This window comes from Ornithorhynchus anatinus, chromosome 3 (assembly GCF_004115215.2).
Source record: "Ornithorhynchus anatinus isolate Pmale09 chromosome 3, mOrnAna1.pri.v4, whole genome shotgun sequence".
Classification (NCBI taxonomy): Eukaryota; Metazoa; Chordata; class Mammalia; order Monotremata; family Ornithorhynchidae; genus Ornithorhynchus; species Ornithorhynchus anatinus.
Genome location: NC_041730.1, coordinates 33619533 through 33631943, shown reverse-complemented (window position 1 = coordinate 33631943; position 12411 = coordinate 33619533). Strand labels below are relative to the sequence as shown.

Here is a 12411-nt window from a genome sequence, read left to right as displayed (position 1 = left end):
GTGTGTGTTTGCATGTGTGTGTGCGTGCATATGTTTAAGCCCTTTGAGGTGCCTTAAGAAATTCAGTTTACCTCCTAGATCATTTTTCCCCCTTCAGAGACTTTATAAGAAATACCATAATATTTAATTGTGTTCTTGTAGCCTGACCTATCCTAAGAACGCATCCCGATGTGGCACATTTGAACAGTTGGAATACTGGCCTAATAACTTCGATGATTTTGCGGTAAGACTAATAAATTGCAAAGTGCTAGATTAAAGCTTTTTTTCCTTCAATTAGTCAGTAGTATTTGAGGACGTACTGTGTGCAGAGACTGTAATTAGTAGTCGGGAAATTACAACAGTAGGAAAAGATGTGGTCTTTGTCCTCAAGAATTTTCAATCTAATGGGAGAGATAGGTACCCCAAAATGATGACATTTTTATCAAACACATACTATGTTCTAAGCTTTGGAGTAGAAATAAGATAATCAGATCAGACACAGTCATTGTTCCATTTGGAATTCCCGGCCCAAGAGGTAGAGAGAACAGGCATTTAATCCCCATTTAGCAGTTAGGAAACTGAGACTCAGAGAGGTGTGACTTGCTAAGACCCCCAGCAGGCCAGTGTCAGAGCCGGATCTAGAACCTGAACAATGACCCTCCAGTCCCATGTTCTTTCCTCTCGGCTATGCCTTAAGAGTAGGAGAAAGAACAAACATAAAACTGATGAGAAACAAGAATATGGAGGATGAATTAGATGAATAAGTGAATAAGTAGTAATCTAGAAATTTACCAAGAATATAAATCAATGTGTACATAAGTGGTAGAGATAGAAAATGATAGCAAAATAAGCTGTTTGCCGCAGTGTGGAGTTATGGAAATTAATCTGGGGAGGCTTTCTGAAGGAAATGGATATTTGAGGAGGGCTTGGAAGATGAAGAAAGCTGTGGCCTGCTGGATTTGAAAGGAGAGGGAGTTCCAGGTGAGGGGGATGGCAAAATCAAGTGGGTGGAACAGATAAAGTGGTGATCAAGATACGATGTGTTCAGGAATGATAGCAGTGCTAGAAGGCAGCCCAGTCTAGTTGACAGAGCCCGAGACTGGGTGTTGGGAGACCAGGTTCTAGTTCCAGTTCCACCACTTGCCTGTTTTGTGACCCTGGACTAGTTATTTAACTTCTCTGTACCTCAGTTTCCTCAACAGTAAAATCAGAAGTGAAATACTTCTCTCTCTCTCTCTCTCTTAGATTGTGAGCTCCATATGGGACAGAGACTGTGTCCCATCTGATTATCTTGTATCAATCCCAGCTCTCAGCATAATGCTTGGCACATAGTAAATGACTAATAAATGACATCATTATTATTGCTAATAATAAAAGGTGAAAGCTGTGGTGAAGTGGGTAAAGAGAAGTAATATATAAGAAGGGAAAAGTTGACAGAGTCTTGAATTTAAAGGTAAGGAGTTTTTGTTTGATTCAACTCTGTTGTATTCTACTCTCCCAAGTGCTTTCTACATGCTCTTAATACAGTAAGTGGTCAGTAAATACCATTGGAGATTTTGGGGGAGTGGAGAGAAGTGCTAATAAACATTTAAAGAGAAAACTATGAACTCTGGAATGTAGTATACTGAAGCAAAGAGAGACTAGAGATTGGGAAAACCGTGAAGAGGGCGATTGAGTAGTCTAATTTTGAAAAACTGAGAGTTTAAACTAAGGGGGCGGATGTCTTGGGGGTAGAGGAAGGAAGGCAGAAGGAAATAATTTTTTTTAATGGTATTTGTTAGTCACTTACTATGTGCCAGGCACTGTACAAGGCACTGGGATAGATGCAAGCTAATCAGATTGGACCCAGTCTATGTCCCAAATGGGGCTCAAAGTTTTAATCCCCATTGTATAGATGAGGGAACTGAGGCACAGAAGCGAAGTGATTTGCCCAAGGTCACTTGGTGGAGCTGAGATTAGAACCTAGGTCCTTCTGATTACCAGGTCTGTACTCTGTCCATTAGACCACACTGCTTTACCTCTGTTGTGGAAGAACTGGCAGTGCTGAATGACAGTGAGGGGTCAAGAATAATCTAAGGTTACTGACTTCTGTGACAGGAAGAATGTTGTTGTTAACAAAGATGGGAAAGTTAGGAGATCAATGAATGTAGGAGGGAAAATGAGATGTTGAAGGGCATCATCAGATGGGATTCCGCAGGAGAAGGTAATTGATCAATCACATATTTGAGTGCTTAGTCTGTGCAGTGCACTATACAAAGTCTCTGGAGAGCAGCATATCATCAATTATATTTATTGAATGCTTACAGAGCACTGTACTAAGTGCTTGAGAGAGACACAAAACCCCACCCTAAAAGAACTTTCAATTTAGCAGGGGAGACCACCTTTACAATAAATCACTCAAGTAGTCAAGTATAAAAATATATGCAAATAAGTGCAGTGGTTGTTAGGGGTGAGATGGGAATCTGTGGATAAGGATTTAAGTGCTCTAATGATTCAGTAGGGAGAAAAATAGCATGGGGAGATGAGAGATTAGTCAGAGAAGGCCCATTGGAGATGTGATTTAAGTATTTCTCTGAAGGGCAGAGTAGTGATCTGCCATCTGATGTGGAGGGGGATGGAGTTCCAGGGAGAGGGAGAGCATGGGCAAGAGGTAAGTTTTTGGTACTTGAGCAAACAGTGCAGCCTGAGTTGTAATGGAAGAGGCGCGAGATTATGTAGGTGGGGAAGAACTGATTGTATGTCTTAAAGTTGGGCAACCATTGAAGGCTCTTTAGGGAATGGGGAAATCAATCAGTGATATTTATTGAGCACTTACTCTTGGCAGAACGCTGTGGTAAGTACTTGGGAGAGACCAATACAACAGTGAGCTTACAGTCTAAGTATAGAGGAATGTGTGCAGAATGTGTATTAATAATTGCGGTACTTGTTAAGCACTTACTATGTGCCAGGTATTGTACTAAGGGCCCTAGTACTAAGCGCTAGGGTGGATACAAGCAAATCAGGTTGATCTCAGTCCCTGTCCCACTTGTGGCTCACAGTCTCAATCCCCATTTTACAGATGAGGGAACTGAGGCACAGAGAAGTGAAGTGACTTTCCCAAGGTCTTTCCCAAGGTCGCACAGCAGACAAGAGGTGGAGCTGGGATTAGAATTAGAAAAATGTGGGCAACAGAAAGTATGGACTCCAGTGGGAAGAGGCTGATGCTATAGTCAAGTGCTTGGATCAGCAGACCTAACAGTTTGCTGGAGAGGCAGGGTCATGTTCTGTTAGGATTTGGTGACTGAATAGACAGGTTGAAAGAAGAGTCAAGGGTAATGACAAAGTTGTGGGCTTGTGAGAGAGGGAGGATGCTGTTATTATGAATAGTAATGGCAAAGTCAGGGGATAGAGAGGATTTAGAAGGGAAGATGAGTTTAGGTTTGTACATGTTGACTTTGAGATGCTGCAGGGGATATTCATGTAGAGCTGACCTGGAAGCTGGAGGCAACACAAGATGGCAGAGGAGAGAAGTTGGGGCTGGAGAGGTAGAGTTGGGAATCATTAGGTAGAGATGGTAGTTGAACCCTTCACTGGTGTCATTGGCAATCTTGGAAAGAGAAGTCTAAGTGAGGTTGGGGGTGATGGGAAATGAATATCAGAATATAGTAGATCTAGAAGAGAGTTGATTTAGAGGAAGTGAAAGCAGTCTCCTTATCACTTATCTATATCACCACATCTTAAACATTTTCATTTCTTAGGCTGCTTTGGTGACTCTCTGGGATGTGATGGTTGTGAACAATTGGCAGGTTTTTCTTGAAGCCTATTCGAGATACTATAGTTCGTAAGTAACTTCCTTATGTTTACCAAGGAAACTCTATGGCACACATACCAGAACGACTTTATGGCAGAACATTGGAAGTTCTGGAGAAGGTGTGTCCATGGAGTGGCTGTGGATTAGAAATGATCTGATGGCAATTGAAGTAGTAATAAAATCTGGGTGAGATGTGCAACTGAATTCCAGTGTCGTTTATGAGAGGGGTTTTTTTTTTTCCTCCCTTCAAAACTAAATAGACATTCCCTAGTGCTGCTTCTTTGTGGCTGAATTTTGGCCTGGACAAAAGTCACTTCCTTCTGAAGAGAAACAAAAATGACTTTTGGCTTTTTCATTAGTCTTTCATCTTTTAATCTATTAAGATTCCCCAGTATATTAACACATCCTGTCTTGGGAATTTAATCCCTCAGCCAGGTGTGAGATGTAAAAGTATTGGATTGGAGGGAGGAGAGAGGTTTTTAAACTCCCTCTGAGATACCAACTTCCTTCTGAATCTCAGTTGATTTTAAGATAGAAAAGAAGCGACTGACTTGTCAATGATTTTAGATGCTTTAGAGTCACTGTTCACTTGAAATATCATCCTTTGCTTAGAGGAGGACTGACTTGTTGGAAGGGAATCACTTCAGTGTATTCATGACATTTTTGAAGTGTGTTTATTTAATATCCTCTGCAGGTGGTCAAAACTGTATTTTGTAGCCTGGTGGTTGGTATCCTCTGTCATCTGGGTTAATCTGTTTGTGGCCCTGATTCTGGAGGTAAGAAAAAACACTTGTGCCTTATTGAACTTGAACTTCTCATTCACTGTACTTTGAAAAGACTAGGGAAATCCTATGCTTTGCTGAATTTAACAGAACACCACATGTTCATTTTTATATGTTAAATGATCATTTTCACATGAGTGAACTTCCAGGCTATGAAATGTGTCTTCCACATCCTCCTGGGGGGAGTCATTAAATTAAATGTGGTGGCTCTCAGTTCTTTCAAGGAATTAATCCAAGTTTGGTGGAAGTCCAGAATAAATTTTCAGAGAATGTGGTTCTTGTAAACTGCAGGAGAGAGAGGAATTGGTGTGCCTCAGCTATTTATTCCTGCTCTGTTTCCTCTTGCCTATGTAAACCCACACCAGGAGATTAGCTTTTCAATAAATCCTTTCACCTTTCTATGCTAAATCATATTGAATTATAGTAGAATGTGACCTGGGTTGATTGTTTTCAGATTGCTATAGAGGCTTTCATGACATCATTTGTGGGTGGGATGAGGAAGATTCTGATTCCAGAGGCCACTGAGACAATAACTGTTTTTTTCCTTTCCCTCCAAACTCTAGAACTTCATTCACAAATGGGACCGTCGATGCCAACAGCAACCTCTCTCTGGAACTCAGGAAGCCCAGTATCAGATGACAGTGGAGCGCATGTTTAGGTGAGTAGTTGTGGGTCAACAACGGAGAAGCAGAGTGGCCTAGTGGAAAGAGCCTGGGCATCAGAGGACCTGGGTTCTAATTCCTGTTCAGCCACTTGCCTTTGTTTACCTGGAGCAAGTCACTTAACTTCTATGTGCCTCAGTTCCATCATTTTTTAGCAGTAGCTACGTGCCAGGCACTGTACTAAGTAAGGGTTTGGTGGTAGGAACAAGATAATCATGTTGGACACAGTCCCTGTCCCAAATAGAGTTTACAGTCTTAATCCCCATTCTTACAGTCTTAATCCCCATTTTACAGATGAGATAACTGGTGGGTCATTTGTAAAATGGGGGTTTGATACCTGTTCTCCCTCCCACTCATACTGTTTGCCCCAGGTCGAATAGGGACTCTCTACCATCTGATTATCCTGTGTCTATCCCAGTGCTTATTGTAGTGCTTGGCACATAGCCATCACTAAACTAATACCACAATTATTATGAATTAATATTACTAGGGAGTAGTTCATTGATTAGTTTCCTAGTGTCCACAAAAAACTAGCATCTGCCTGATTCTGGTGCAGTGGTGATGACACTTTTTTTCTTCTTAAAGTGTGCTGATGTAAAGAAATGTAGTGTTCTTAATTTGGGCCAGCAGGCAATGGCTTATTCCTGAAGATGAAACCAATGGATTAAATCATTAATTAGTGTTTGAGTGCCAACTATGTGCAGAGTGTAGTTTGGAGCACTTGGAAGAGTAAAAATTAAAGTCATGGTCTCCATTCATGAATTTCTTACAATCAAATGGCGGGGAAAAGCAGACAAGATTGGAAGCTGTAGTGCGTGGGCAGTCTTGGATTTTTGCAGTTTCACCTGTTCACCATTGGCCGTATCCATATTTAACATTCTGACAGGAGCTGGGGGAGGAATGGTCAACTTGGATCTCAGCTTTTGTTGTCTGCTGTTTCTGTGGTCACCAACAGCCACAATACCACCTCTTCTGTGGCTGGCCATGCCTTCTCTTCCCACCGTGCAAGCCCAGATGACCAGAATGTTGAATAAACATCCAGTCCTCTAGACGCAGCCTCCCCAGGCTCAGATGGTATTTGTGGTTTCACCTCATTCAGGAGAGTTTTTCTAACCAATAAGCCAATACCTTACAAATACTGAGAGTCTTTTGTACATATAGTGAAAGTAGGAGGAATAGTGTTAGATACATTCCATAATAGTGTATGGATAAATCAAAGAATGTACAAATTCAGAGGGTGATTCTACGTAGAAAAATGTTAAGGGAAAGTGGATCATTTAAGAAGCAGTTCAGCTAGTAGGTGCTTCTTCAATCTAACAGGCTTTGGTGGACTGATGGTGAAATGAGGGAGTTGCATTCCATGGTCTTAGAGAAATCTAAGAGTTGATGCCAGTGGCAGTGGGGAATGGATTTTCTTTCCCTTTTTGAAAACCATGTGTCTTCTCTTTGTAGAGATGTCCTGGAAGAACCTACAGAGGAGGAATTGATGGAAAAGCTAAACCAACACCCACACTTTCATTTGTGCAGATGACAGTCTGGTGGGACCTGCCTGTTTCCTACTCTCTAAGCTCCGACCATGAACAGAATTACTGAGGGCAGCCATGCTGAGAAGGAGGATGGTGTCTCCTAGAAATCATCTTCAAATCTGCTATTCTTAGACAAACACCCTCTCTCGCCTCATCCAGGCAGTTGGGGAGACAGAAACTGAATGGTCCATTGGAACTTTTTTTAAACAATCAGCAGCGTCGCTCTTTTTTTAGTTTTTTAAATTCCTGTTGTTTTAAGAGAGACTTTCCCCAGATGCCACTGTTAATTTTATAAACTGTCCAGATGACACTTTTATTTTTTTAAATAGGAAATGAGAATGGCATTGCAGTGCACTTTAAGAGCCACGAAACCAGTGACCTTGAATCCTCTCTGCTGGGTGCTTTTCTGCACCCCAAAAATAGTGAACCCGCAGATGGTGGCAATTTTGGGTGACCACAGACAGTGCCTTGAAAAACTAATGAATGAATTTGTTTTGAAATACTAATGAATGAATTTGTGTGGGAACATTTTATATGAAAGGAAGCTTATTTTTTTTTTAATTTGAGATGTAATGCCAGCAATACTTCCTTTACTTACCTCCCATAAATAGTGCTTTAATTTTTGTATAAAAAGTTGCTTTAGATTGGATGGTGATTTCTGAATAATGCAATAGGTGAGGCTTTGGGGCCAAAGTTGACTTATGTTTTTGGTGAGATTGTGTCATATTTATAATTGCAAGGGCTCTACCTCTTGAGGGAAAAATCTTCCTTTTTGTTTTCTCATTGTTTGGGGAAGTTATTTAATAGGTGTATCCTTTTAGAAGAAAACCACTTCAACTATCATTTGAAAAGTCAGAGCTTATTTTGTCTGTGTTGGCTTCATTGGCTTTGTTAGTCATGAAGGGATGCTCCTAATACTTCAGTAGATTTTTGAAAAATGTATTTTATGCTTCTTATTTCTCCATTGGACAGTGAAACTGTGGTTCTGTAATGAGTATTTTCATCACTCATTTTGGGTAGAACACTTGAGGAATTGAAAGGACGGTCTTCAGACAGTGTTCATCTGTCTGGATAGAAAGTGGGGTGGTGTCAGAAGAACAGATTGTGTGAACAGTGTCAAGGCGTAAGCACTACTAGTTAGTACTACTTACTGAGGGTCTTCAAGAATGCAGTTCTCAACTTAGTGGAGATTTATCCCATTTCAAATCCTTTTCATCCTTTCAAAATACTCTGGATTCAGACTGTGTACATTGTGTATATGGGGTACATACATCTGTTATATCTGTCATCCTTTCATTCTTTTTAAAACCTATTTGTTGCCTCTTTAGCTTTTTCTTTTCCCTGAAAAGGGAATGCAGGTTTTTTCAGCCCTGTGGAAACTAAACAGGGTCAGGGTCTGTGCAGTCCAAGTAAAGGGAAGGCTGAGTGGTTATGCAGTTGATTTACCCTACATAAAAAGTCACCTGGATACCTCAGGCCAAAAAATTAATTTTGATGTCTGATCTTGATAGACTATCTGCCTGGAATCAGCCAACTAGATAATTATTTGGACTACCATTTCACTTGGTATGGTTAGACCAACCAGTTGGATGACAAATGCAACTCAAGTATAAAGAGAATGCAACAATGCAAAATGTTTCCTCATCTCCCTAGTTTATTGAATTTAAAACACTTTTTCCAAGTCCCCTGCCTCCCTCCTCCCCATTCCCTGCCACACAATTATTTTTTACCAAGTGGTACAGCGTATGTATTTGTATTGTCTTAATATGAAATAAAACACCTTTTCCTATTGTCACCCAGTATTGATCTATTTGTTCCCCAGTTTATTGCACCAACCTAGGCCCTTTTGCATCAACATTGGAGGCCGTCAGGTTAATGATTTATTTTCACATGGGGAGGTATCCAAATGAGAAAAATAGCATGCTGGCCAATCCACTGGGAGCTGTACCTTTCACACTCCTCAATTCACCCTCCCTATTCTTCTCCTCCTGCTCTGTCCACCTTATTATTTGAAAATTGTTTTGTCTTTTACTCTTCTAAGTCCTAGCTATCTACTTAACTCTGATTTCTGTTGGGATCTCTCCAACTTCTCCCTTTTCCTTAGAATTGCATCAGAGACTGTTAAATATGCTGTCTCTGGAATGGTTCTTGATGATTCTCTATACCATGTATTTTAGTACTGTGGTCCTCAATGGGGCATCTACCACTTTACTTGGGGGATGATTCTTCAAGTCTACTCTATCTTCTTTTTATAGTACTCTAAGAATGTGTATTCCTTGCCCTTTCTTGGTGAGACTGAAAAAAATGTGGAAGTTGAAATAGGCAAGTTAATTGCATTCATCAGTATGTTTCCTTGCCAGCGAAGTCAGCTTGGGCCTTCAATCTTTCCTGCTAACTGTTATTCAAATCCCTTTTTTGTCATAGAGATACATACACTATTGAGAATACGAAGTAAAGTAGAGAAACCTAGGGAATGCTGCTAAAAGCAAAGGCATTGTAATCATGCTTAATGCCCAAGGTATCACAGGAAGTATATTTAAGATGTATAGAGCATACTAGGTTATAAGCACAAAAATGACCAAAAGGATATTTAATAAATATGATTTGATGATGATTCACTACAAATATGAATTGCAATTACAAAACAGTATGTTACCTAAATAGACATGTTCCAGTTATTTTGATATTCTTTAATTCTGATGTTTGGCATAGACTGCTCAGATGTGTGGTTTGGGGAAAGGATCAGGTAATTTATGAGTTTATAAGAAACACTCCAGTATTAGATATTTCGGGGAATATCAGCAACTTTTCATTATGAGATTATGATTTCTACACTAGATCTAGGTATTAACTGGATTGTATTCGTAAATGTCTGTATGTTTAAATTCTTGATGTTGCTATTGGGGTTTTAATTTATTTCCACTTTTTAAACTTAGTTTTGACATCTAAGCACCACCTAGTGGTGAGACTCTAACAAGGTTGTGCAATAAGAAATTATTTTTGACAGTAGCTGGCATAGAGTAATAGATAAGTGATGTCCTTACACAACCTAAATTGTGTGCATAACCATTTTAAATGTGTACAGTTTTAAAAATCTGTTATCATCGTCAGCTTTTCACAATGATCAGTGTTATTCTTTGCCTCATATCAAATCAAATTTCCAATTTGAACTTTTCCACTGTCAGCATTTGATTCCTGTAGGTTAGGGAATCAATAAATCAGGAAGGGGAAATGGTATTCATAATAAATTGATTATGAAGCACTTTAAGGAATAAAGTGTTTCTAGAGCCTTCAATATTTAAACCCCTTGCTGTTTTTGGTAATTACTTTGTTTAAAGAATGTAAAGTAAGTGCATAATAAGGATTACAACAAATTTCAGTTGAGGGTGGGAAAAATTAATTTTTTTTTTTTAGAATGACTTTCACATCCAAAAGCTTCACTTCATGTAGAGAATCTCGGCAGTAAAGTGGAATGACATTTAGGCTTTTAAATATGTACTATCAGTAAGAAAATACTACTACCTTGATTTGTGTAGCACCTTCTCCCAGGAAATAAAGGCACAGTAAATACTGACTTCCACAAATGTCACCACTCTTTCTGGCTTAGGCTATATGTTTACCAAGTTGTTTTGAATTTTGATTTTTACAGTGAAAGTGTGTTTTGTCCCTAGATATTTGTCCATTAAATAATAAAGTATTGCTGAGTGGTAATGAACCTTTTTGTTGTTGCCTTTTTCAATTTCCATGAGCTTGAATGTTGAAGAATTTGCAGTGCAAAAGGGAAATGTTTTCAGTTCATATCTCCTAAGTGATGGAAAAGAAGGTAAGACTGGCTTTAGGGACAGTACTTAAGCAGCTTCCTTCACACAGTTTATGACCATCAATGAATGTTTTAAAAATGAACTTCAGAACAAATGTAAAGGAAATTCTGACATGACTTCTGACAATCTGGGGGAATGAGCAGCATGGCTTAGTGGCTAGAGCATGAGCTTAGCAGTCAGAAGGGCCTGTGTTCTAATCCTGGCACTGCCATTGTGCAGTTTGGACAATTTCCTTAACTTCTCTGTGCCTCATTTACCGCAGATGAAAAATGGGGATTAATGCTGTGAGTCCCATGCGGAATGTGGACTGTGTCCAATTTAAGTAGCTTGTATCTCCCCAAGTGCTTAGTACAGTGTCAGGTACATAATAAGCACTTAATAAAAAACCATTATTATTATTACCTAAGCCAACCTTTAGGTGTCTGCCAATTTGTACTACTAATGTACTATTGATTTCAGAGTTCATAAAGAGGACACAAATGCTTATATTGGCACAGTTACCCCTAACTTCCTTCCTCCTAATGAGTTTTGTGGAGTTTTACTTCTTTCCTCCCCTATACTTCTGACCACATCCACTCCCACCTCCTGATGGAATTGTGTTGGGGTGTGTTTACCAGCACACTAGTGTGTTTGGTTAAGGGTGTTACATTCAGTCTGAATGTCTTTCTCCCAACTTCCTCAACGTGAAATTGGCTTGTTAATTCTTACTGCAAAGGAACAAGTGTTTTGCAACAAGGATCCTCCCTTTCAATGGTGTTTGGAAATGATCCCTGCAAGAGCAGAACTCTAGCTTAACTAAGGACAAGAGGCTGAATAAATTGTTGCCTTTGTGCCCAAAGTAAGGATTTCTGCCTGATGGAGTCCTGAAGTTGGTGGATTTCAAAATGGAACTAGCTTTCTGGGACCATGGCAGAGATGTAGGGAAACTAGGTCTCTGTGGAATCTTCAGACTGAACTTTCATTCCCATAGGTTTTTTTTCCTTTTCCTTTTAATGGCATTTAAGTGCTTTACTGTGTGCTAGGAACTGTACGAACCACAGGGGTATATACAGGGTAATCAGGTGGGACACAATCTATGTCTTAATCCCCATTTAACAGATGAGATAACTGAGGCCCAGAGAAGTAAAGTGACTTGCCCAAGGTCATACAACATACAAGTGGCAAAGCTGGGGTTAGAACCCAAGTCCATCTGACTTCCAGGCCCGGGCTCTATCCAGTAGGCCATGCTGCTTCATGGTTGGAAACAGGAAGAAGTGCAGTTAGAGAGATGAAAGGTTTTAGGAACTAAATTTTTGAATAATAAAACTCAATCTTTCTGCTGTAGTTATTTCTTAATAAAATATTTTCTCTTAGTTTTTTTACGGTTACCAGAAAATATTACATGACACTAATTCCCAAGCAGCAGGTTTGGGTTTTAAATTATTTAGGTAGGTCCTGTCTTTTTATTGGTAGTTTTATTTGACTTGTGTATAGGCGGCTGTGGACTTACCTAACAATCTTTTATCAAAATTTACAGCATCATTCTCTTTCTGCATGATTTCTTCACATGCCACACAAAAATTCCTTAAATTTAACTTGTTTTCAATAGAGAATGCATTTATTTGCTTATTGCCTTTATAGCTGTTGGAAAGCTTGTGGACACACCTTCTTAAGCTTTCAAAGTAAGCAAGTTATTTCTTCAAGTGAAATAAAATCATTTGGGGAGGGTAGTGTGTTTCAGACTTCAAATACCAGTTCAGAAATTGGAGCTGATGTGATTCATTCCACTACTTTAACAAGAGCCTTTTTGTTGATGTAGTGAAAATGCCTTTGAATTTACATTTTTTCTAGCAATTTTGAAGCAGCGATTGT

At 39.5% G+C, this 12411-nt stretch overlaps 1 protein-coding gene across 2 annotated transcripts in view; it reads left to right on the top strand.

Moving 5' to 3' along the window:
• Positions 1-10454, top strand: part of TPCN2 (two pore segment channel 2) — a 55715-nt gene extending 45261 nt beyond the window's left edge. For both annotated transcript variants that reach the window (XM_029060224.2, XM_029060225.1), the window contains 5 exons: positions 142-223; positions 3717-3799; positions 4464-4545; positions 5115-5209; positions 6666-10454. In XM_029060224.2, coding sequence (XP_028916057.1) covers positions 142-223; positions 3717-3799; positions 4464-4545; positions 5115-5209; positions 6666-6744 — 421 coding nt within the window. In that variant the 3' untranslated portion in view covers positions 6745-10454. The remainder of the gene's footprint in view (positions 1-141; positions 224-3716; positions 3800-4463; positions 4546-5114; positions 5210-6665) is intronic.
• Positions 10455-12411: the final 1957 nt, after the last annotated feature.